Source organism: Mycteria americana, chromosome 6 (assembly GCF_035582795.1).
Source record: "Mycteria americana isolate JAX WOST 10 ecotype Jacksonville Zoo and Gardens chromosome 6, USCA_MyAme_1.0, whole genome shotgun sequence".
NCBI classification, from domain to species: domain Eukaryota; kingdom Metazoa; phylum Chordata; class Aves; order Ciconiiformes; family Ciconiidae; genus Mycteria; species Mycteria americana.
The window spans coordinates 41633435-41659865 of NC_134370.1; the positions used below are offsets into that span (position 1 = coordinate 41633435).

Here is a 26431-nt window from a genome sequence, read left to right on the forward strand (position 1 = left end):
TTATTCTCTGCGACAGGAACGTGTTATATGTAGGATATGATCCCAGACTGTGCGACTATATTCAGTGACCTGAATGCAGCTCTTCACAGCTTTATGTAGATCTGCAGTCTACCCCAGACACCATCCAGGGACGAACAGATACAGCTCAGGGTCTACAGCAGACTCGTGGCTTTCCAGAGAGCAGGCTGGCTACCTGGCAGCACACACCTACCTTTGGGCTGAATCGCTCCCTCCCAGCTTTACCATGCAGCAGACTAGTCTTAGAATTGCACATGATGCCTAAACCTCCAGGTGTTATGGGAGCTGCTCTTGCCAGCATGTGTGATGCACACTCTTCAAGAATTTTACTGGGCTGAGTAGTTTTACAGACCTTTATTTCTCCAGGTATTCGACCTTGTTATAAAATAAAGCTAGCATTCAAGTTTTCTCTTTGCTCCATTTTGTAAATTTACCCACAAAAAGTTTTCAAGTCTCATTCCTAATGCTGTCTCTTAACTTAAATTGATTTGTAAGTTTTCCAGGCACTGTTTTATAATACCTTTTCTAAAGCTTAAAAGTAGGTGCTGAAAAAAGTGTTACAGAAAATGAGTAATCCAAGACTAAAACCTTCGAGCTATTCTACAATTAACTAGGAAATAATCTAAATAAGGAGAGGAAAACTAAGTGATTCATGGGAAGCTGCTGCATTTGTTTCCTGCCCTCTTTCCAACACATTGGCATGCACACCAAAATACAGTACTGAAGAAGTTTCTCTTTTACAGGAATGTTATGTTTCATAGATTCCCAATACAAGCCATCAACCATGCTGCAGCATCCTTCTTCCATTCCTACCTCCAACACAGACTGCAGTGTCTTCACTGAGCAAAATCGCTCAACTGGCTCCAGAAGTCATCACTGCTTCATCTCTCTGATCTAATGAGTGCTGCTAGAAAAGACAACTCACATCCATGTCTCTCCTCCGAAGCATCTGCAGGTGAGCCAATAAAGGTAATAGCAATATTAAACCAACTACAAGGACCTAGAGGAAAACTGCAGGTACTGGGTAAGCACTGTGACAAAACTAATCTAGAATAAGTTGGGGGGGGGGGGGGGGGGGGATAAACAAACATTCCGTGTAAAAAAAGAAAAACAAACAATTCCAGTCAAATGGGCCACAGAAAAAGATTGAAGGAAAAAAAAAAAAACCTAAACTGCAAGACTTTCCACCCTGAAAAGACCGGCAAAATGCTGACGATGCCAAAGTCAGGCAAACTAAACAAATCGTATTGTTAATAACAAAACAAACAAAATCCAAAGAAAAGGAAAAAAGAAACAAAGTTTATTTTAATTAAAAGCACTAATTAAAGACTGTGAGAGACAAGGCAGATTTTCTTGAGAACAAAGGCAACACAAACACCCCAACTACGAGAGCATTTAAGGAAGCAGCAAGCGCGCACTTGGGATTTCTTGGTTTTAATAACAGCTCAAATCAGAGAAAGAAAAGTCCACACTGACAATTCCTGGAGGCAGGGCCGGTGCTTTATAACCCAGCAGAGCCACATAGCAGCAGCACCCATCCCTCACTTATTTTTCAGCTCAAATTGCAGTTGCTCCTAACCCAGGAACTGAAACACAGTAGCCTTGAAATTAATACGCTGATCCAATAAAATGGGAAAGATAAAGCATTTCTTCAGAGAATCAAATAACAGGTTGCCAGAGCTTGCACCTTCCTTATTTGTAAGTCATTTTTATTTCAGCCTCAGGATTCTTAGGAACTGGATATGTGGGACTTCCTTTTCTTTCAGACCTTTTATGCTGGAAACTCTGAAAGGGGGAAAAAAGAACAAAGAATGAAACTTTCAAATTTTAGGTCATAGTGTTCAAGTCAGATTAAGACACTACCTCTCCTGTGTTACCAGAGGCAGAAAATGTAACGTATAGCAGAAAGCATCTACTTCCCAGATAGGACTGGTAGCTTTCTACACGAAAGACTTCTCAGTCATGAAAGCCTGAGTCAAAGAGACATTCCAATGGATAGTGGGATAGTGTTCCTCAAACTCCTAAAGCAGTAAGGATCAAACCCTCTTGTCCTGTAATAAAATAAAAAAATCCTGTAATAAAAATCAAAGGCCAATAGGTACACAGTTGGGGGGGGGGGGGGCAGGCAGGAAGGTCACACAACACAGTTCTGCAAGCTCATGAGCTCTTCAAAAAGCAGCAAAGTGCTGCTTACAAATAGACGATCAACAAGTAGCCCCGTATCTGCTCCTCCACAGCTTCATCGCTCCCTGAATCAACTTTCTCCATAAAAGACCATGAGCATCATTCTCACTCATCATCAGAAAACATGTGTCTTTCCCCTGCCAATTATTTTTGATTGTACCTTTCTTGCAATATTTTGCTCAGCTTTGCTGCACTGCTAGAAACCAGCTGAAGTTCCCATGACTGAAAATAATAAGTTAAAACAAAGGTCAGGACAAGCAATAACCCTAAAGCTTTTGTACAGACATACACTTTAGAAATGTTAGCGCTGCCACAGCTCTCATAGTTGATGCAGTGTCTTGCCTCTTGAGGCGCCAGAACTGCATCAAGATTTAAAAAAAAAAAAAAACAAACAAAAAAAAAAAAAAAAAAACCAAAAACCCCCAAAATCACTGTATTGGAAGAAAACCAGTTTAAGCACTGACTTGATACTTAACCACAACCAAAACCAAATCCAAATATATTTTCTTTTGTTCAGTCATTTTATTTCCATTTCCCATATTAAAAGCGCAGTTCAAAGGAACGACGTGCCTTGGCTGGTTTCTACAGTCAACAGCAAGCTGCAGCCCTGAAACGCCCCAAACTGTACCAGAATTTGTCCATCAAGTACATAGCCTGGCTTCTGGACCTTCTTATTGTCACTCAGAAAAGGTGTATGTGTAGAGAAGAATGACAACATACGCCAGGGTTGTGTCAGGTGGATGCTTTCCTGCATGCCACCAGGCAGGACACAACACCATGCCCGACTTTGGACTGAAAATTTTCATGGTTGGCCATTCCTGTCTACACCACACCACTGCACTCCTTTCTGTTTAAAAATAACTAATAATCCAGTAAGTATCAATACACCCCAAGACAACTCATTCCGTATTTCCTCTTTTTTTGCCCTGTTTCCATAACCAGCTCTTATTTTTGCCATTGAGTTCAACAAGTCTGTTGACATTTCAGGTACACAACGAACCCAGGTATTGTATGAATTTTTCATTTTGCTCTTCCCATCTCAGACTATTCTCTCTTGGATTAGACTGTATCTTGGTTAAAATTTCACTGCCTTGTGCTACGTGGTCAGGAGCTCCCTACACTTGTATCTCCTGAGCCACAGAGATGCCATACTGAAGATGGTCCTGCCTACTGAACAAGAAGAAGGGAAAAAAATTCTGCTACATCTTGTCCGTTGTGCTCAACATCATTTTCTCTTGTTGTCTTTCCCTTGAAGAAATAATCCAATCCACTTTGTCACATTACCTGGCAAAAACTGTAAAGGTCAGAGAAAAATACAGACAGTGCAAGGGAGGGTTTAAATTACTTTCTCCAAGATTATATCCATTTATCCCCTACCAGGCACACCAGACTGATCTGCAACCTGATCATCTCTGGCTTGGCCAACCTGGGTTTCCTATCTGTAAGTAATATCAGAAAGTTTTTAATCAAATGGCTGAGTATCTAAAGTCAACTTCTTTCCAACATATGTGATTGTTTTAAGAAGATCTGAGCAAACTTTACATGAGCTCCCATAATTTTTAGAACATATGAAGCCAACACCCTTCTCAAAGGCTTTTAATGAGTCTCTGCAGTTTTAATGGGCAACTGACTGTTGCCTGATTTTACCTTGCAAATTATCCACGTTACCAAGCTCCTTGTAAAGTCAGGGTAATTTCTGGGGCTGCAGCTAGCAAGCTAGGGAAGTATTTCCATAGGACTCCATTAATATAAACAGTGGTTGAAAATTCAAACTCATCCAAGCTTGGTAACAAATTGATAAAATACTGCCTTAATCACACTGCAAAGCACTGAGTTTTGTACAATTAGCACTGTACAAAAGTGCTAAGCAGAGAAGCCTGAGAAACTCTTGTGCTGGCTTTTGAGGAGACACCCTTAGTTTCACCAGAAAAAAGATTTACATAATTTACAGTTTAACAACTTCAGCTTGTGTTTTTGTTTTTTTGCTAATATTGTTTTCCTAAAAACATGGACTGGTGTTGAGTATAACTCCACTGAAACTGGCAGCCTTGAATTGAGACGTTTTTGTGAGAAGTTTTTATTCGAATTTTGCCCCCGAGAGAATACAATTTCAGATGCTAAGGCTACCTCTCAAATAAATATAACATCCTTAGCACATGAAGAATACACTCCTTTCACAAAATCAGTGCTCCCCAAAACTGCCTGCAAAAATGCAGATAAGATTATTATACCTTACCTGCTCATAAGATTATTCTTTAAGAGGAATGAGAACTACTGCACAATATTAACAGCAGATAAATTTCTGCTTACTAAAAAGATTTTTTGTGTTATCAAACGAAGAATTACAAAGTTTTATATACAACCTGAATCCAACTGAGGGGTTTTTTGTCCTTTTTTTTGTTTGTTTTTTTTTCTGACATCTCATAGTTCCTTCTACCACCCATGTTACTAATAAACAAAACCACATTTGAATTTTAATACGTTTTTGCTTCTTTCAGACTCGTGTGATAACACGAGTGGAAATCCTGTTTGCTTGGCAATGAGCAAGACAAAATCCTTTCTTGGTATACAGGAAAGATTCCTAATTAACAGAGTCTAATATTGAGCTGCATGGCATGGGTAGGGCCAAGGTGCATCCGCACATTTCTTGTCCAGCCTCCTTTACCATCACTGGACTCTTGCACTAATGCTATACCCACAGATGGGAAGAGAAGGGCAGCAGGGTCCCAACTGTAGCTAGTCACACACGCACCGATTTTTGCCTTGGTGCTAATAGGCGACCAAGGCAGAGATTTCAGACGCACCGGCATTCAGCCTGTTATTAACCTATGTAGGTGGCAGAGAGTTACACAGAGAAAGTAGTCAGCCAGAGCAGAGGTAAACAAAAACAACAAAACCTAGCTTATTTTTAACATTCAGATCACACGCTGAGTCAACAACATTATTTCTGAGTGATGTGAAAACACAGCTTACCGCCTTTACTATTTTAAGACACTCAACTAGTTTGCTCAAAGAAGCAACAATAGTAATTTGAGATATATAGGTAAACAAGTGTATTTGGAGAATACCACTCTCCCAGGGGATTAGAGACATCATGTGAGATAATTTATCCATAATGAGTGGGAGTTTTCTTTTCCTTATTCTAATGCACTGAATTTAATTATTTGTTGGAATCAGGGAGGAAAGTCTGTGATTCTGCTTTAAATTGCAAGTAGCATCAAGGTTTGCATTTAGGCACTTGAGAACTCTGGCTAATGAATACTGACAGAGGAAAAAATTAGCTGCTGATTTGGATTTAGCTGTATATGTAATGGAAGCCAATCTGTGAACACCGGCACTTTAGAAAGCCATGACAGTGACATACTCGGAGCATCAGACTGAATAGTCTCCACCAGCGAAAACAACAATTATTCTTTCTGTAATATCTGGAAATGTAAAGCAAAAGCTTCAGAATAACAACAAAACCAACCAAACAAACAAATCAGATGTCAAAAAATTGTAAGCAGTTATCTTAAAGATGAGTCCACATGTCATGAGATGTGGCCCTACCTTCCTCAGTGCTTCTGAACACCCAAGGGTTTGGTTGCTCTTTCTTCCCAAGCCCTGGTTAGACCCCATCCTGCTTTTTCTTAAGACTGTAATAATATTGAAAAAATATTATAATACTTCTCTTGGGGCAGGCTTTCAAAAGACCTGGGTTGTCTTATTAAAGAGGTTTTAATGAACCAGAAGGAGTCAGATTAGAATAATTAAATTTTAAAGTCTTTTAAATTCTTTTTAAAAGACTAAGTCCTTCCTACAGTGATTTATCCCTTTAAGTTTGCAATCTCCTACAGAGTGAGCACCAGCTGAAGAGCCCATGTAGACTAATGCAGTGAGTAATGACACTAAAAACTTTATTATTTACAAAGCCAAAGCAAGAGTACACATACAAACGAGTTACAGCAAGAGATATCAACACAGCTGACACATCATTATGGCCCAAAGGCACTGTTGAGCTTCACACTACCATAATGCATCCTTCACTCAGTCTTTGCTGCAACTTCATTTTTCAAAAAGAAATACAAACATCCTTGTAATGAAGTACTGGCAGGCATATCAAAAAACACTTCTGACACTCTGGAGGTAAGGGAAATCTATCTCCTGAAAATTGAGAAGCCCTAACTTAAAGTGTTTCTCTAAACTAAAGTTGGATGATGCCCCCTGACACATCTTCACCATGTCCAGCTTCAATGCTGACTGGGTGTCTATTGTCATTACAATCATCAGTTGTTCATTTCTCCTGAAATAAACCTTGTAACGATCAAAGTTATCAAACTTAATGGACTATTTACTAGCATTCACCTTTCTAGAGATTTATGACATTTATTTATCATTCAGCCAAAAGAACAAACAGCTGAAGTTGTTTGTTAGCAGCAGCAGCAACAACTGAAGTCAATAATATGCCCTAAATGGATCCGCACACCTCCAAGACCTCTGTTCAGTTAGGTCTAGCTGAAACGGTTCCCCAAAGTCAAGCTGTGACCTTCTGTGCCACCGCACTTGAAAGGATATAAAGCTGATTACAATCACAACTGCTACTTGTGCAATAATGAGACACAAAATACCTAAAAGTCACTTGCTCTTGTTGGAAACGAGATTACATGCCCAACGGCTGCCAGCAGAAGAAGGTGCATAATTACCATAATTTTACGATGCCAGTGGGAAAGGAACAGAGTATAACAATGAATACAGACACCTCTTTCTTGAACAAAGATCTCTCTGAGGACGGTTACAGTAGTGACCTTACTACTGCCCCCAATTTAAGCAGGAAAAAAGGATACAGTAAAACTAAGTGCCAAGTGGCAATCTGGAAGTTTGCTCAAGAGAAGAGACTTAGTACATGAAAATGTGAGTAATAGTAAAACTGATAGTAAAAACTGCTGCCAGTATTATTCCCTTGTCACTTGTACAAACAGGTTGAAATGGACACAACAAGAACAGTGTGACTTTGCAGGATTACATGATGTAGTGCTCATGGTATCATTGGATCAGGACCCTTTTAGCACTGCATTTCTAAGGGGAACTAAACAATAACCATCCACTCATTTCCTTTTCTAGGATTCAACCATCTCCCCTTTTTCTCTGCTCTTTCCAACTTTATATAACTGTATTATCACATAAGCCTGCAGCTTATCTGAATTCATCACCATCATCAATCCCCCAAACCTTTAACTGGGCAGAAAAACAGCCTGTACAGCTACATGGATAATGCACCTATGGGGCAGGAAGGTATGGGGAGATATGGGGGATCAACACCCACTTCCCATTTGCGCTCATATTCCGCTTGGTAGACTAGGGGGAAGGAGATAAAGCATCTCATAGAAGAACAGCCCAACACACTGTCTGAAGCAGCCTGGAGGTCTAGGGCTGTCCCCGTGGGGCTAGGCATGACTTGTGCAATACGCACATTTGCGACATCATTTGGGATTATTCCAAAGCATTTGCTAGTCATTTGGATTACTCCAAAGCATAAACTGTGCCACTGATAAGCTGACTATGTTGTAGCCAAGGATTTACCTGCAATAAACAGTACTTGTAAAAAGTACTGTTTTTAGTACTTTAAAAGTACTGAAGTACTTTTAGTACTTTTAAAAGGGAAATTAAAAGGTGAAAATAGAGTACACCAGTCAAGTTCTTTAGAATTATGGAGAACAGCACGTTCTTCACAAAAAAAAAAAATCTAGTTATCTTTTCCTGTTTTGCCATTTCTGCCCATTTGTTCTCTTTCTTTCTCTCTCTTTTTGAAGCAAAATTAGGTATTTCTAAAAGGCTTTCTTCTGAACAGGGACTCACATGCCTCATTATTTTGGTACCACTTGTTTGTCTTTGTATTATTCTATCCCATCTGTACCCTTCTAACTTTTCCCCTACAGCATCTTTAAACTACAGAACTATCTATCACCTCCTATAAAACCTCTCCGCTTAAGATGTCACCATAAACTCTTATCCTCAAGATCAAGGAGGACTGTGATATCATGTATCCCAAGTCTCAACTATTAATCTGAATTTAAATACAAACATATTTATGTTGTACACAGCAATGTGATTTCCCTTCGCTATTGTACAACTCAGGCTTTTGTCCAAAACATTCATAAGAGAAAGTGGATTACAGGAGAAGCACCGAAGACTCAGAGCAGGAGATCAGCGCCATCCAGGTTTTTTTTCCCCAGTTTTGTTTAGTCAGTTTAGGGGGGAAACAATGACTCATCCTGAAAAATTACATAAGCTTTACTTACAGAGTTTCCCTTGAAGACTTACACTTACAAGGGTCAGATATGCTCTTCTAAGCAACAGCCACGCCATGAGATTCAGCAGGAATCGTAAGAAAAGCTATGGTATCAGCTACAGGCTCCTATGCATAAAGTAGCATCAACCGCTGTACTAACATAGGAGATTCCCTACATGAACAAACCTGAGTGAAAGAATCTGGTGAAGCATTTCTTTTCCATCTTCTTCCTGCTCACAGTGGCTAAATTCCATACTATAATCCATGCCATAAAGAGTTTAATTAATTAAGAAAGTGAACATCTAACAGAGGCTGCAGCTCCAAAAGAGAGTTAAGAAGAACCTGACTTCTCAATGAAATCCCAAGCCATTCAACATCAAAGTTCAAAAATGATCTTACTTTTGACAGTTGCTGTTCGGGTGCAATTGTAGAGGATTGCTAACTCCCCAAAGACTTTGCCAGGTCCCATGGTGCACAGCTTCACACCTTCTTTTGTCACTTCAACCTTGCCATCTGCGAGAAAGAAAAAAAACCAAAAGACTATTTTAAAAGGGAAATTAAGTTCTTTCAGACTTAAGTTTTAAAATGTATTTGATTATACTGTGAATAAAAATACCAGGAGTCTTACAACTTTAAAACCAATTAAATGTATTATGAAGGAGAGGGCATAAACTCAGAAAAAGGTTAAAAACAACCATTGCATATATAAGCTTTCAACACTTGAGTTTTCTTAGTGGAGTAGCTGTACGGTCAGGAAATACTTACTAGTACACTAAGCTCAATGTGAACTTTTGTTTCATGTATTACACTTTCAGGTGAAATTTTCTCCAATTTTTGTGTTAAAAAAGGAAAAGATTTAGGTCTTTAACATCATACATGAAAACCATGGAGTAATTTTGCTCATTTTCACTGAGAAACTAATCCCTTAGAACACTCATTCATGAATAACACAGCTATTATCAAAAGGAAAATTATTTTGACCTGTGGCTGTTATTTAATTCCCATCTCACCGTACCTCTCCTTTTTGAACACATCATCTTATGAGAGCAAGTCTGCTTTATCTGCTTACCAATACCACGCTGAGGGGAGACGTGAGGGGGATTTAAAAACAAAGGTTGAATGGAAAGAAAGCAGCTCAGGGCCAGTCTGGGGGTTTCAAAGGACATCTGAGGAACAAGAGCCAGGAGAAGGGACAAAATTGAAGACGGTCCTACCACCTGGTGCACACACAAGTGATGCCACAACGAGAAGCAGAGTACACGCATGGGGGGAACATGGGGTTATCATGCCTACGACCACCATTTAGGCTGTAACAGATAAAGTGCAAGACAGAGAAGTAGGAATTTCAAATGTTATCAATCACTAAAAACCTTCCTCTCACCCCAAATTGGGAAGCAGATTCTTAAGAGATCCTGCTACACCAGCCCCCAGGGCATCACTGACTTGCTCTCTGTGGGTCTATACGTGGCAAGAGGGAAGGTCAGCATTTACTGGCTGTTACCCGCCTTATGGCTATCTGCATTTGTATGTTAGATACCAAACTGGGCCTCAAATGCTTGCAAAAATAAGTAACTCCAATTAATTTGCTAAGAGATTATATACAACCCTACCTCCTAGAGAGGGAATCCAGAGGTACTTACCACAAAGCAAGACCACCATCACAAAAAGACGTTTCTCCTACATAATACTTATGCTCTGAAATACAGTCCTGTCAGCCCTACATATCTGTGTCTAAATCTACACCACCGCACCCACGATACCCCTCAAAGCAAGAATGACTCCAGCCTACTGGAGTGCTACTCTACCAAAACAACACAGCAATGAGAAAAAGCAAACTTGGAGGACTCTGAAACAAATGTAGACACCATATCCCTACTAGACACATAATAAGGTAAATCAAATTGAGCAGAAAGCTTCAACTATTTCCACAGCAGAATAAAGAAAGAGGGTAACGGTATGCAGAGGTGAATGGAAGAAGGTATTATATTAAGGCAGGGCAAACTTTCAAGCGTGCCTTTAAAGGGCACAAAGTATTTTGGAGGGAGAGGGGTCTTACACTGTCTGGTGCAATAGATCCTAAGATCTATTGAAAAGATCTATTGATCTGATTTTAAAAATTAAATTAAAAAAAAAATCTTGTTATTTATGAAACTAAAAGTTACTCTTTGATAAATAGCATGACCTAAAGGTTACCTGGCCTGTGGGAGTGTAAAGATTGCAGCAGTGTATTCTGTAATACAAGGGCGGGGACACACACACACACGGACGGATGGGGAGGGGATGGGGGGGCAGTGTTTATTAAAATTTCTTTATTACAAGTTATTACTAATAAGCAAGTGTGTGTGTGTGCATATAATGCTACTACGAAATTACTACCAGAAAGCAAGTATTTCAATATTAAGAGCAAGTCTCTAAAATTATCACTAGTAAAGCAGCAAATATATTTGTGATTGATTACGTATATAAGTACATATCCACCTCTCTCTCTCTACGTGCATGCACACTTATACATAAGGAGGAGACAATGCCATTTCCTTTGGGAGACACTGGCCAGTTACGGTGGGCTGGCAGTCATGGTGTGCACGTTTCTGCAGCTCCCATCACAGCAGGGAGAAATACATGGGATGGCAATGTGTAAAGGCAAACAAAGTATAAAGATATGGCATCCATCATGTTGAGTATTAATACTACCCATTGATACTGCACAGTTAGCACCTATTAAAGGTCTGCCAAGAATGCACTCACCTATATTCACACAGTAAAGCAATCACAGAAATACTAAAATACACAATATCATACTTCAAGGCTAATAAATAACCTTGAGAATTAAATTCTGAGGTTGCTGATTTATTGTTAGCTTCAAATAGACCCCAATTCCATTCCTTGTATAGGCTAACTTCCCTTTAAAAGTCAATTTATTTTTATCATTATTTTTTATAAATGTTTGATTCATTTGTTCATATTAAGTATCAATCAAACAGAGCACAAAAATAGATATTTATCTCAAGAATGAGCAAAATCAGCCTTTAATGGTGCCTCACACACTTCGGAAACTCCGAAATTATTTTGAAAAATACGGGGTTTTTTAATAAAACTGAGTTTCAGCAGAGCTGAAATGGGGATATTTGTGTAAAAAGCTCTACAACGAATATCCGCAAAGGGAATGAGTTTACCTCACTTTTAGCTCATGGAGTTGTAACCGGTTCCAGAGAAAAGACAGCCAAATCTGAGCAGTAATGCACAAATAGATCACATTATTCAAAAGCATTTTGAGATCTGTCCCACTGCTCAAGATGTCATCTGTTGTTTCCCAAAGCAATCCATGCTGATCATTCATCTTTGTAAGAAAGCTACATATATTCCCATATCCCATTTGTGTTCTTATAAGGACTTAAAAAATAAGAAGTTGGGTTCTGATTCCTACAGCTCAGTGGTTTTTTGGGGAGGAAGCATTTCTCACTGTATTAAAAAATTATGTGGTTCACTCATGATCATGTGTGATTACAAATCAATGCTTCATCATCCACAGATGCTCTCCAAGGGTTGAGAGGAAGAGGAGATGAAAATCCCCACGAGGGAGTAACGATGCTGGAAAGGACCGCCTTGGGGTTGGAAGGAGCTCACTGGAGTAATATACAGAAATATTAGCTCAGCTCCCATCAATTTACAGCCTATTTTTCCCATGTAGAAAATTGAGCTCTCACTGCCGTAGCTCAGTGACAAATTCCTGCCTGATTATGGCAAAGGACTTTGAGATTTGAGATGGAAAGCACAATATTGCACAGATTATTTTTACTACAGTCTTCATGACCCTTTTACTGCAGCAACCATTTCCCACAGTATGCAAGAAATATATTGGCAATGAAATTAAAATACTATTTTAGAAAGCATAGAGAAGACTTCCTAGAAAAATATGGAGATACAGGCAAGAATACGTAAGACAATGTTCTACAAAAACAAAACCAAAGCAAACTAATTTCCCTTACAGAAGAGGGAGTCAACTTCCAAAGGCAGGAGTTATTTAGATTTGTATGTAGTTATCCTACCCACTGTCAACTTTGAGTTTCAAGCAGCAGCTATAGAGTTGAGCAGAAAACTGTAAGCTTCAGGAAACCCTTAGGCAAGCACAAATTGCTCAAATTAATATAGTTTCTGTTTCACGGCAACCCCAAAATGCCATTGACATTAAGCAAAAGATTTTAGTTAAAATCTCTCATGTCTCAAGATGGTGTAGCATTTGGATATTAGTCAAAAAAAAAGACAAGCATTTGTTTTGATGAATTCAATAAGGATTTTCTATATGGGAACTGCTCAAATTTGGAGGCGGTTACCAATAACTACGCTTAACTGCTTAGCCATTTGGAAGTGCTTTGTTTATAAAAAAACAGGAATGATTTAAATGCTCATTTAACATTTGCATTCAAACTAGTCCTATTCCTACTAAAGATATCTGAAGCATAGATTGTGGAGAAGACACACAAGACTGTGGGTGCATTTCTTGCTACAAAACCTGATTCTTCCAGAAATATAATGTGACATGATGCACAGGCCTTGTTTGTCAAAACAAAACTAAAACTTACTTTTTTGAAAGCTAAAGAATACGAATTTCTTATGCAGTCATTTAAAAGCATTTTCTACCAGTTCTGCTAATGAAGTGGTGTTTTGATTCCAGCACCTGTTTCTTATTTGGCAAATTTGAATATAAAGTTACTACACACAGATGAAATAGCTATTATAGAATTTCTCCTGTTTCTACTTGAAACAACCAGAAGGAACACACTAATGTGACAATGACATAAATTACATTTTTTCAGAAAAGCCTCCCTAAATCAGTTTGAACATGAAAGTAACCTCTGTAACTGCAAAGCACCAATGAAACTCTTCACAGAGACCCACAGCGTTTTCCAACAGGAAGGTTTTATTCATAGGAAGACGAGCCAATGCCTTAGCGAGGCTGTATTTTACACTCCCACCTTGTGACCAAGTGGCAGCTCTCCGCTCAGGTTGCAAAACAGCTCTTCGTTAGTCCCAAGTGACCTTCTCTCTACCGAAAGGCAGTGCCTTGGCACTGGGGATGCATTACTACTGTGAACAGCAGCTCACAATGGCACCGTTTCTGCCTCTGCGCTAAGCACAGGGCACAAAGTCCACGGCAGCCTGGTCCACCTCTGCACCACGAGTAACCCAACTTTAAGTTACTGGGTTAAAGTAACCAGGTTAAATTATGCTGCTTTTCCCCACCGCTCCTCCGGGTTTTTAAAAGGGTGCCATGGGGTTGTCCTTGCAGGACTCCCTGCAAGGACGAGCTGCTCCTTGATCTCAAGCTTCACGACCACCAGACACAGCTGAATAGGAGAGCTTCAGGAATGAACCGACCAGTTCAACAGGCAGTCAGAGTGCGAGAAGTCACTTGAGTAACCTTTGCCTTGGTCCAGCACCCCCAGCTACGAGGCTGATGGTGTTTTATGGCTCTGAGCCCACCTCTGCTGCTCCTTCTCCCCTTTTCCAAAGCTCTGAGATGCTTCTGATGCCAGAGCTGAGCAGCTCCCCGGTCCTCCTCAGACAGCTGTATTCTTCTACCAAGCCACAGAGCAGTCCACGAGAGACTTCATTAGACAAACTCAGCTGCTGCAGGAGAAAATATATCTATTTTTTTCAAAGTACATAAGAGAAAGATTGAACAGGGCAGTAGCCTGAGGAAGGCTGGAACTGAAAGGCGAAGGTATTCGATCTTTGACACTACAGCAAGAGAAGAGATACAGGTAGGTTGCTTCTCTTTCAGTATGATTTAGTAATAAATCTGCTGTTTAATTACAATTTATCATACTGGAGAAAGTCTCCCATGTTGTGTAATTAAGCAATCTGGAACATTAAACAACTAACAATAAACTCCCCAGACTGTGAGCAAAATTCACCTCTCATGGAAATAAAGGGTCTAACACAGCTATAAACAGAAAGAAATTTACCCATTTTCTCTTCCTAGCTGGAAGCCTACGCAGTGCAGTTTTCCATGTAGGAAATAAATTGTTTTCTTTGATGTATCAACCAGATAAAGAAACCAAAAGAAATGCAATACAATATTAATCAATTAATGAAAATAAATTTGCAGCTTCCTTTGACATCTCCGTAAAGCAAATACCAAATAATGCAAGTGACGCTTTACTCGAGGCAAGTAGAAAAAGATTGGAAAATGCTGCATTTCTGCCAAAATATTGAGCATTATTGAATTCAACATTGATATTTAATTTACAGCTGAGCTGATTTTGTGGAGTATCCAAACTATGCATTTTTATGTCAGCTGTAAGAAACTATTCCATATTGATGGAGAACAATGGAAGTTATTTTTCATATAGACAGAGCATAAAATAAAATAAAAATCTCTATGTCTTCGCCAGCATGGAGGACTTACCAAGAGTACATGCTAGCAGCTGTATTTTGGTGGCTGTACTTTGGATTCCCCTCAAGTCCCTATTCTTCTCCATTCCCACACAGAGAAAAATATGCCCTGATATCATCTGCCCGGTTAGTCACTTCACTAATGGTCCTGCAAGCAGTGAAATGGGCCTTTCCCATATCACATCGGTGTGTTTGATGAACACTTTCGGCAAGGCAAGTTTTACGAATCAATTCTCTAGCTCAAAGGGTGCCATCCATTTGGCTGTCTCACAATGAACATGAGAAGGTGACCAACATGAGGACACAGAACAGAACAATGCCTCCAGAAGCCACGAGTCTGCTCCCAACAGAAATAGCTGCCAGAAAGCAGTTTAACCGTGCATAACTCAAAATATTTTGGGTTTGGCAGACGCTCAGAAGTCTCAATTATATGGGAGGCTGTTTGCTTCTTTTTCCAAGCTCTGTTATTTGAATCATGTCCCACCTTTGGCAAAAGAAATTTTTATGCTGGAAATTTTCTACCCAAATTCCTTGGATTGAAAGACCAGCTACCTTCCTCTTTTATCCTTGTCCTCTTTTATCCTTGTTTATTTTTTTTCCCCAGTGATCCTCCTGGACGATAAAAGCTAAAGGCTTATTCTCATTCCTTCACACAGATTTTTATGTAAAAGCCATTCACCTAGGTGTAAAATTTCCGCATTGCCAAACGCTTTGCCCGCTTTCCCATCCATATTTTCACTTGTCAACCAGAACTCACAACTTTTCTTAGCTTGTAAATTAGCTGAGGAAATGGAAAATTATTTGTGGTAGGTGCAGCTAAAATCATCCATTCTTGCTGTCTCCTAATATGTTCATGGAACATTGTTTGCACTATTACTCGTGCTTAAATGCACTGTTCAACTCCAACAGATGCAACTCCTCCGAACAATGAACAGAAGCCTTGTATTAAGCACGATGCTCCTCTCTCGCAGCTACAAGTAAGTCCAGGCTGCTACAAGTAAAGCATTGCTTTGAAAAAAGGGAGTGTGTTATAAAAATACACCCCCAAACACCAGGATGATCTTGCACCCCACCAATAAGGGCAGCTCCGTGAAAGCTCTGAAATAGCCAGTTTTGCAGTTTTATACATATAACTTTTGGTTGTAACTCAAGACAGCTTGAAAACTAGAGTCGGTTTGCAAGATTTCATGGAGATGCACTAAGACTTCAGGAAAAGAAGCTTTTCCTATGAAACGCAAGAGGGAATGGCTTCCCTTACTGCCCTCGACCCCACCAAGCGTTCCCTGAGGCCTGAGACTCTCGGCCAGAGCCACGCTTTTGCAAATTAAACTCCACATGCTAATTACATTGTAGTTGCAAATTTAATTGCGGAGCAATTAAAACTTTAATTGCTAAGTGGCTAGTTGACATCAGAGCCAGTCCAATTAATATTTTTGGTTTTGGTTTTGTTTTGGTTAATATTTTTGGTTTTGTTTCAAAATACAAACTGATAATGGTCTGCATTATTCATGGGGTTGTGCCCAAGCCACTGTATGTCTTAACTGTGGTGGCTGTGGAGTATTACATTTCCTAATGATGAATATTAACAATATTAAAAGTAAATCCGTGGGTTTTTTTTTTTTTTTCTTAAAGCCCTTCTTAAAATAGGCCGACATTGAATTGCTCCCAGCTTGTCTCCTTCTCCAGCCCCATGTTTGTGGTGTCCGCCCAGATCGCAGCACCGTTATCCCGTGCTCAGGAGATGCGGTGAAAATAAAACCACAGGTGTCAGTGGGCACAGTTCACACCTTGAGGCTGTGCTTCAGGAAGTGATGGAAATAGTTCCTGGGAAATAGTCTATACCTGGAAAAAGCTCTTATTAGCATTTGCTCTGGCAAGCTATTGCCCTTACAAGTTCTTGTATAACTTGCCGAGGATTTAAAGTTAAACATGGGTCACTGTAAACATAGAAAAGTAAAAATACAGATGATTGAAGCACATATGAACAAAGAAGAATCAATTTTGCAAAAACTGCATGCACTTGTCCTGTATAACACCACCAGCAAAGCACACAGACCATTTTTGTTTTGATAAGGACATTCGGTGCTTTGTCACTCTGGGTCCATCCAATTAAATATTAAATAACACCTTTGGCTCAACTGCATCCATGTTCCTCAAATAAATCAAACTATAAACTAAATTGCACTAACGTGACTCTCTCAATTAGTAGGATAATTTTTTCTCCCAATAATTAAATGGTCATTTTCTCTTTCTGGGCGCAGAAGAAAACAGATTAAGTTGACTTGAGGAATCTGTCAGCCCGCATGTAATTTATATAATGGGCAAAATTCTTGCGGCGCGCTACCAGCTCTCCCTTTCTCCTCCCAGCTTAGCAAGTGGCTTTCCAGCCATGCCTCTATTTCAAGTCAAAGTCTTCCATGACTCAGCAGCTCAAACCAGCCCCTTAGTTTCTTAATTTTAAAGATACAAGAATATCCAAGAGGATATCTAGAGAATCCAAAGTGCATTTCTATACAGCATGACATTTCAATAACATACACTTTCTTCTGTCTTCCAGTAAAGCCTTTAACATCAGGAATGTAGCAGACGTTTCTAGCTTATATTTCTCTATTTCTCCTCCTGGGTATAAACAGGAGACATCTGCAAGGCCTAATTCATTATTTTCAATTGCATATCCTAGCAGTGCCTTTGAGACACAGATAAGGGTAATCAGTGTTATCTTTATTTACATTATTGGTCCCTTTTTAGATCCTAGACCCTTAGGAAAAAAAGGCAGGTTCTCCTAGGAGTACTGTAATTGTTCATTAACGCTTCCATGCAAGGCTTAAAAGCAAAAACACTTTATATTGCAGAAATGAGGAAAATCATGCAGTGGGGTTTAGTGTGAGCTCACCATCGGGCACCTGTGCATTAAGGATGCAGATTTATCTGTAAAATGCAACTCTAAAATGATGAGGGGGAGGGGGGGATTCCTACTTGATTCAGTGCAGAATTCATGAATGACTACTCAACATTTTATTTCATCCGTGCTGTTTCATGCTTGGACTGCAGCTTTATTTGTTGGATACTATTCAAGCTCTGCTCTGAAGACGGAATAATAATTGTTTGTAATTAGTTTTCTTTAGGAAATATCACTATGGATCTGTAGATTTTCCTGAACATACTGAATATATTTCAAAAATTGGGCCTGAGATGAAGCAGGAGTTATCCCATCACACAGCAACAAGGGCATTAAGATCAAAAGCACTCACTTAGAGTGTCCAACAGAAAAGACCCAATTTTGAGTTTAATTTAATTTACTTTAACAGTACTTATCATATACATTTTGTATTCTGAAAGCCCAACTCCACCAACTTGAAATATAACTTTTAAATATTCAGCATGTTATTTCAATTCAGAAAATGCGGACCATTATTAAATCCAAACTTTTACCACCAGCTGGCCTCAGCCTTACTGGCATTCACCTGTGGCAGATACAAAATGGAAATGAGTTTCCCTGAAACTAGCCAGCAGCTTTAGGCAGCCCCTTGCTTTGGCTTTCCCTGCCATCCAGTGTCTCCTTCTCTGGAAAACCCGTTTTCTCCATGGTTTTACTGACAACAGGCTGCTTCATTATTCACAGCTCCATGGATCACTCACAAACGCAAGCCACGCAAAGAAAGTAATACATCTGCACGTGGGGGAAAGAGGAGAAACAAGGAAACTACGGGTTAAAGCTGAAGCAATGCTCTTACACTCCTTGCTTGCTCTGGAGCTGTCTAATAGGATGGATTTCCAGTCTGCTGTTTCAAAGTCCAAAGATGCACACCTGTAATCTGCTTTAACAGGATGCCATTAATACCGCAAGGTCAATGGTTATCAAGTTACAAGACGATGGAGCATTACAGCTAGTCATCAGCAACAGTAGGCTTTTTATAACCAAACCTTGCCAGCTGAGCTAACCAACAGCGACTCCTACCAGCAGGCTGCCTCCTTCCCTCTCCCAGTTTCCATCGCTTTCCCAGCAAGATGCAAAGGCCAGTTTTAGTCCCTTTGGTCCGTGTCCCACCCCACACCAGTATCCTTTCCCCAGCATCCCCTGCCCTCACCAAGCCAGAGCTCGCCCTGAGCCCGTCCAGCTTCTCAGCACATGCGCATATGGGAACTGTAAGCCCTGATACGTTTATCCCTTACCCAAATTTGGGTAAGTTTTGACAGAAGAACAGTAATAAGCGGGAGAGAAAGAAAAAAAAAAAATGCATTTTGCCAAATTTTAAATCACGTTCCAAAACACAGCAACGTTGCAAATTGTTGTGAGTGTTTTGAATATGAAGAAAAGTATGATTTTTCCTTAGATGCCTCCCTGGAAAACACTAAACAACTTCTGACAACATGTTCCAGAATGATTTCATTCTAAGCTGGCATCTGCAGCAGAAGTTTAACACTCAACCTTTTAAAGTTTTGCAAATGACAGGGAACTGAAAGCAAGGCTTGATGATTTTCAGTACCTGGTCAGTCTTGAGATTAATAACACTGCGGAGTCTTATCCGTAACATACTTACCAAAAGCCCTAAAGTAAGCTTTTACCTCTTTTTGCTTATTAGATAAAATCTAACGAGAGGAAGGTAAATGAACCAAGACATGAAGAGTTACGACTCTCAAACCTGCTAGCATAACTGGCGAAACTGCGACAAGTCCCTCCATATGCTCCAGTAAACTGTTTTACAGTTGAATGAACTTATTTCACCTCCCATAAAATACTCTTAGAGATACAGGTTGAATCTGATGGACCACTGGGACAGTCTCCCGCAAGATTGCACATTGCCAACTGCTCTGGGGCAGTGGAGAAGAGGGAGCTGCTGGGCTCCCTGACCAGATAACCTTGTTTGGGGGGATTTCCAGTGCGAAGATTTATTTGGGGGAGTTAAGCAGATGGGACGGACAGACACCAGCCTTTCCAACATCAGCAGAAACCCATGCTGAGATGTCCACAAAAGATATCCAAAAACCAGTATCTACCAACTCATGCTGTCCCACCTCGCCTTGCTGGTTGGGACCTGCTAGCAACATGGGGGAAGTTTTGGTGTGCCTTTTCAAAAAAGACATGCTATGACTATTTTTTAATGTTTGCTTTTAAGAAATGGTTCTGAAACTGGACTTGAAACCATGAATCAACATGTACAATCTCAGAGGCCCGAAGCAGTGAATAACACTTCTTGGATTTAAATCAAGACTTACTCTAGAGAAAGGATTACTGGAGATAAGAGCAGAGCTGCATTCGAGTTTCCACCCTGTCTGCAGAAACGTTTTGAAAAATAGGGAATGGAAATAAAGAAGATGATCGCCGAAATCTGTAACAGCAGCCTAGGGGCAGAGAGGAGCTTGGAGGATTGAGAGCATCTGAAAAAAGGATGAAGAAATTTCCTCTGGGCTTTAAAGGTAGGAACTAAAACCTAGATGAGAGGAAGGCAGGAAAGTCAAGCAAAGCATAAAGAGCACAAGGCGTACCCAGCAGAGCAGGGAATAAGTATGGAGAGCAACGACAGACATAAAAGTGTGGCAGGGCAGAGAGAAAATAACCCAGGTAAAGATGCATTGAGTTGTTTGGTGGAAGAGAACTTGGGAAGCAATCAAAGCTGTCCCAAAGGTCAGCCCGTCTTGGACAACACCACGTGGCAATGTAGCCTCTGGACGTGCACAAATAAAGCATCAAACAAAGTTGTTGGACAGAAAAGTCATGCTAGAGACTGCCTAACAGAACGAATGACCTGCCCAAAGCAATTCAAAGCAAGATTTCACCTTCAGAGAAGTAAAAAGGATGGCCTGATGCTGTTTTAACACTTTAGATTTAGTTCAAGTGCCTCTACAGGTTATGGTTGAACCTTCTTTAACATCCCCATGCGAAACAAACCTCTTGCAAAGCACACTGCTAACATTACCCTTGAAAGGGGAAGCAAATAATTACTGTCTGGCTTGCTAATGAATTATCTCAGAAGAAATACTCTGCCTGTGCAGAGAGGTTAATTCTCAAATATTTTCTCTTGTGACCTTCACAAGTAAACTCTGAAGCTGAAGCAAATTAAATGGGTATCTTCCACTTCCAGCCAGGTGGCTTCTGTCTGGGAGGGTCTAAAACTTGGGGGTTTTTTTGCTGTTAGCATGATCTTTATTATTTTGAGGATTTTGTTAATGGTGGAACCTAGAGGACCCGGTCCCAAGTGGAGATGCACATCCTCAAACACCATATAACACATTTAAAAATAAATACATATATATACACACATATATACATATATCCTCTCTTCCCAAGCTTAAATTCAGAGATCCTTACAACTGTAATATATATGTTCATGGGGGTTGATAGTGACCTCCAGAAGTCCCTTCCAACCTCAATTATTCTGTGATTACAAATTACTTCTGATATAGGGTTTGTTTCAGCCTAAAGGTGTGCATGTAGGATTTTGTAACTTGCATTGGCAAGCACTATATAATGAGTTTGTTTGCAATGAGGCTGTAAGACCGTGTTAAAATCTGTAAGATGGTGGAAAAAGCTGCTAGAGAAACCTCTTAAAACAGGGTGTGAGTTGGCAAAAAAAGATAACAAGGACTCAAGGAGATAGTTAGCTATTGAGCAGACAGACAATATGAAAAAATGCAATTAAAGTCAAATCAAATTTTGTCTTATGTACAACATTCCTGAAGATTATTCAGGTGTTTAAAAAAAATTAAGAAAAAAAACATGGAAGAAACCAGAAGCCAGTTAGCAGATGGGAAAATGTTTGTCTGGGATAATCTGTTACAGTCAGCACAGAGAATACTAACGAAGTATGGAGTCACACAGGTGCCTTGCAAGGCCATAAACCTCTTCCCTTGGCCGTTACTCATTAGCAGACGCTTTTTGTCTGTGACAGCACTGTTAAATGTCAACTTGAATTTCTTGTCTATCCTGTGCTGATTCTAGTTTCTCCCCCTTAACCGGAGAGCACCACAAAAAATTAACAAGTCTGCCTGAATCACTGAAGATGCTCATAAAACGATGGACTGGGGTACAGATGGAGAGATACGCAGGCTCCTGAGTAGGATTCAACGTGGCAGACTACACTATTACTCATGTAACGACAGCAAGAATAGACCACGTTCATTGCGTGACTACAGAAACCTTATTACCCAAAGGATCAGCTGAAGGATTACAAAAAAACCACCTGATGCAGTTTGGGATAATTTGGGAAAGCAATATAAGTCTTGGTTTGCACAAATCTGTTCATCCCTTCTCTCAAAGCCCGCAACCACTTAGGCTGATAGATAGGGTCCGGCATGGGATGCAACAAAACCCACTGGTCCAGTCATGGAGTAGCACGTCCCCAAGCCCTGGCTAGCTGGACTTCAGGGGTAAGAGCAGCTGTGGAGCTGGAAGGCAACGAGCTGAGGCACAGCTGAACAGCACGAAGGGAGGCAGGGAGAGGAGATGGGTACAGAGAGGCGTATTTAGGCTATACATACATAAATATATATAAAAAATATAGTCCTCCCTTAAATACTAGAGAATTCTTCCCCGTCCCCCCACTGTACCAATAGTTACCTGCTGTACAGCACCTGTACAGAAACAAGTTCAACATAAGAGGGTTTGTAGCTGGTAATCCAACACTTTCTCAATTTTCTAGTGGATAGCAGAGTGTGCCAAGGTAAATTTCAATTGTGATTTACATGTTGGGGGATTGTTCAGTTTGAGTTTCCGATTTTTGAGGAACTCAAACAGTTAAGGTGAAATTCAAGAGAACACTTTTTCCTGCAGCTAGTGGGAGGTGCACACGTCATGTTGGTGGTTCATTCTCATACACAGTCACCCCATTGCTTCTGAAACCTATATATGAAAAAAAAGCAAAGAGAATAGATGAGTTTCATATTTATCCTAGATAAAATACTGAAAAGCCCGAATATTTTCAAAGAACACTGGGTTTGCTTGTCTAATTTGACTCAGTCTTACCTCAATAAATAATACGTTTCAATCTCAAAAGAAAACAAACCCAACAACATCAAATACAGATTTATTTTCCCCTGAGCTGGTTATTTTGTGGAAGGACACCGTCCACCCTGCCAAGCTGCAGGTGGACTCAAATTCCCAGTTTGAGTGCTATTTGGACTGTGTCTCAAATTCCCATTTTGGCTGAGCAGCTATTAACCTGGAATTCTGACTGTGATGCCACAAGTGCAAATTGCCCCTTTTTGGTACTCAAAGTCTCTTGTGAGCACAACCCATCAGTGCATCCATACGCTGATGGATATAACGAACAGGACTTTGCTATGATGGGAGGTTTGCAGGAACTAGACTGTGCTTCAAAAATGAATGCAGCCCGTGAGTAATTTATTACCCTGACTTGCAGCAAACCCATACGGTGCGAGAACGTATCACAAGGCAGCTTGCCCTCAGGTACAGGTGCTTTCACATCAGGGTATTCATCAGAGATCTCTCCGGATAAATCTACATTTGAATATTTCTATATGAGATCTTATTTCTTCAAGCTGTGCACACAGCCTTTAGTAAATGGGCCACAGCAGCCCCTCAGGCAACCTCAAGTTAGGGTGGGAAGTGTGAACAGGCTCCAGCTGTATTTTGAAACTTTTCCATAAATGACACACCTCCTTTCAGTATAGGAAGAAACCAGGTTTTTGATTTATAAAGAAGGGGGGAATCAAGAAGGCAGGTCCAAAACATGGCAGCTGGGTTGGGAGTTGGGTGAAGGAGGTGGATGGAGAGTGCTGACCCTGAGGCCGGCTCTGCTCCTGGTGGTACAAGCATCTCTGGATTACGATGGAGTCCAAACTGCACAGACTTAGTTCTCCAAAAACCAAAGCAACAGACAAGAAACTTTACACTCATCTTCAGGGCCTCCATAACAATACTTCTGTTACTGACGTATTTCAAATGCTGAGAAACCCTGATTTTTTTTTTTCTGAGGCCTTCTAAGACACTTAGTTAACTTCATCTCTCTCAAAACACTGAGATGTTTTCTGTTGGATACACTGAGAAAAGACATATTTTGTTCACCTGCCCTAAACAGCTGTTAGATTATCCTATCCAAAGTTATTTTCTAGTTACAGTCCTCCTTCCTTGCTCTTTAGAGCTCTGGCTTTCATTTCCTTGCTTTTCAAAATATTTTGGAAGCATTTCAAAATGTTAGACAAAAAAAAGGTTGAAGCTCTAAATGTATAAAACACTGGAAGTGACCAATTTTAATTTATTCTTTTAATTAAAATGAAAACTAGACTTGGGTTTTTGATGTAGTAAGTGATAGGGGGACATGTAATCATTGCAATCTCTTATTAAACACAACGGAACAAAACCAGAGGTTGAGACCCCTTTGTACAGCAATAACATTGTTCCCTTTTCTCCCTTTTCACCCATGACAACCATGTGCTTGAAAGGCAATGATAGAAGAACAGATACATAAAAAAAAAAAATTGAGACAGGCACTTCATACATAAGTTCAAAATCCACAAAAATAAGACTAAAATTGAAAAAAATTTACACACCAGTAATATTTTACACTCTATTATACATGTGTATACCCAGGTATACTACGATGTATAATATCACACTCTGAATACTGTTTAGAACATGTAATTCAGTTAACTGCCAAACACCTATAGCTCTGAATGGAAATCACACTTCGCAGGGAAAAAAAATTGTTCAAGGGAAATCCTGGATGACTAGCTCTTCCAGCCTCTTATACTGGCTACATCCTTGAAAGACACTTTGTGGGGCTAAAACATGCCCCATGGAGAAAGCGAAAAGGCCCACTGGGCTCAAAAGTACCTTGATAAGGTACACGCCCTGGTCAATTCTGATGTCAGAATTAGGAAAACAAAGATTGTCCCCAAATTACAAGTTTTCTGGCTTAACAAAGAGGTTGCTGAAGGATCAGAAGCATCCAAACCCTTGAGTCCCATGTAAAGATGCAGATCAGAGGACAAAGGTTTGTGCCAGACAGAGGAGGTATGTACTCTTCACCTACAGCTAGCAGAAGACTGAGCGTGAACAAGTCTAAAAATACTCAAGACTCAAGTTTCAAGGCAGAGATCCTGAAATAATCAGGAGAGTCTTTACCTCTTTCAAGGAGTACCATAATAGTGTGGGGTTTTATTAGCTCAATTTTAGCTGGATTCATTCAAGTGCTATGATGCTATAATGCTTTTAAAGTGTATTGCACCATTAGCAATGTGGCATGTGCTGCTTCACTACCTCTCCCAACGCCTTACTATGGATGTTAAATAATGCAGAGAGAACTGTATGTATAATCCACCTGGTGGACATCTGGAGATTAAGACTTATTTGGTCTTTCTGGCCTATCTCTCTTTGGCCAAGAAGAGAGACGGGAGCCAGCCTGGGCCACTTGCCTTTGCCTCTCCGGCTCTCTACCTGCTTGATGGCCACTGGTGGCAAGTAACACAAAGGACTCCGGCCTAAGCATGTGATGTTTGTGCAGGCTCCATTCCTGGAGGTTTTTAGTACCAGACTGGATAAAGCCCCAAGCAGCCTGGTCTGACCCCAGAGCTTGCTTGATCAGGAAGCTGCACTTGAGACCTCCTGAGGTCCCTTCTGACCTGAAGTATCATACAATCCTATCTTCTTCCTCTACCTATAAAAAGAAGAGGAGCTAAAAGGGCTTTACAATTATATTATTACCGTTACTAATTAAGATGCACATTTGAAGGGGAAAAAAAAAAAAGTATTCTTGGTATTTCCATTGTTACTGTCTTTGGAAATGTGGCACCTTATCACACAGTGCTCCGGCTGCCAAGTAACAGTAAGTCTACATAAATTACTACAGATCTCATGTTTACAAAGCACAATTCCTCTCTCCCCTATTTTCCATGTTTTACTAGTAAATAAATACCTGGGATAAGATTGAACTATGGTCCCCTTCATGAGCCTGGCATCTGGAAGGAAAGCTCAGACCACAGCCTGAGCCAACAGGCAAAAGTTCTCACTTGAGTGACTCAAACGAAGCAGGAAAAGGTCTCGAGTAAATCAACGTTTTCAAGTGACAGCTGCAATGAGCCCAGGTTTCTGAGTTACACAGAACCAGTAGCATTTTGGTGTTTTCATTTCTTGTCCATACACAAGAGTTTTTGAATAGTTGGTCAATAAAACTTACTAGCATTTTTGACAGCAAAGTGTTACTGATAAAATAGGCACTTCAAAATTTTACTCTTCCCCCACCCCCCACCCCCCGCCCAAGGCAAAAAGTGAACAATTTCTTCTGAAAACCAATCCTTTTCCATTTAACAAAAACAATTCTCCACCAAGAGGGGCACTGCTAGATTCCCAGCCACCTTCAAAACAAACCAAAGAATTTACATTAGTTACTTTAAGCTTCTAAACTGGGAAAACAGTTGACCAACACGCTGGGATCATTTCTCTTTTTAGCCGGTTGCCAGCTCTTCCTAATTATCAGAAACATGCTCAGCCTTCCCCCAAGTCATGCTCTGCAGCAAGACCCTTGAGACGAGGAGATCAGGCAGTTAATGCCACAGACTCATCTGTTTTCATCTGCCAGGGCACACCGTGCTGGCGTCACAGCGGGC

General features: G+C 40.3%; 1 protein-coding gene and 1 long non-coding RNA gene across 3 annotated transcripts in view; both read right to left on the reverse strand.

Annotated features, from left to right (window-relative positions):
* Positions 1 to 26431, reverse strand: part of PRKG1 (protein kinase cGMP-dependent 1) — a 529338-nt gene that overhangs the window by 325927 nt on the left and 176980 nt on the right. For both annotated transcript variants that reach the window (XM_075505445.1, XM_075505444.1), the window contains exon 3: positions 8870 to 8983. In XM_075505445.1, coding sequence (XP_075361560.1) covers positions 8870 to 8983 — 114 coding nt within the window. The remainder of the gene's footprint in view (positions 1 to 8869; positions 8984 to 26431) is intronic.
* LOC142411480 (uncharacterized) lies at positions 1297 to 3469 on the reverse strand. The gene is made up of 2 exons (XR_012776197.1): positions 3406 to 3469; positions 1297 to 1801 (listed from the first exon to the last, which is right to left on the reverse strand). It is a non-coding gene; the product is annotated as an uncharacterized LOC142411480 (long non-coding RNA).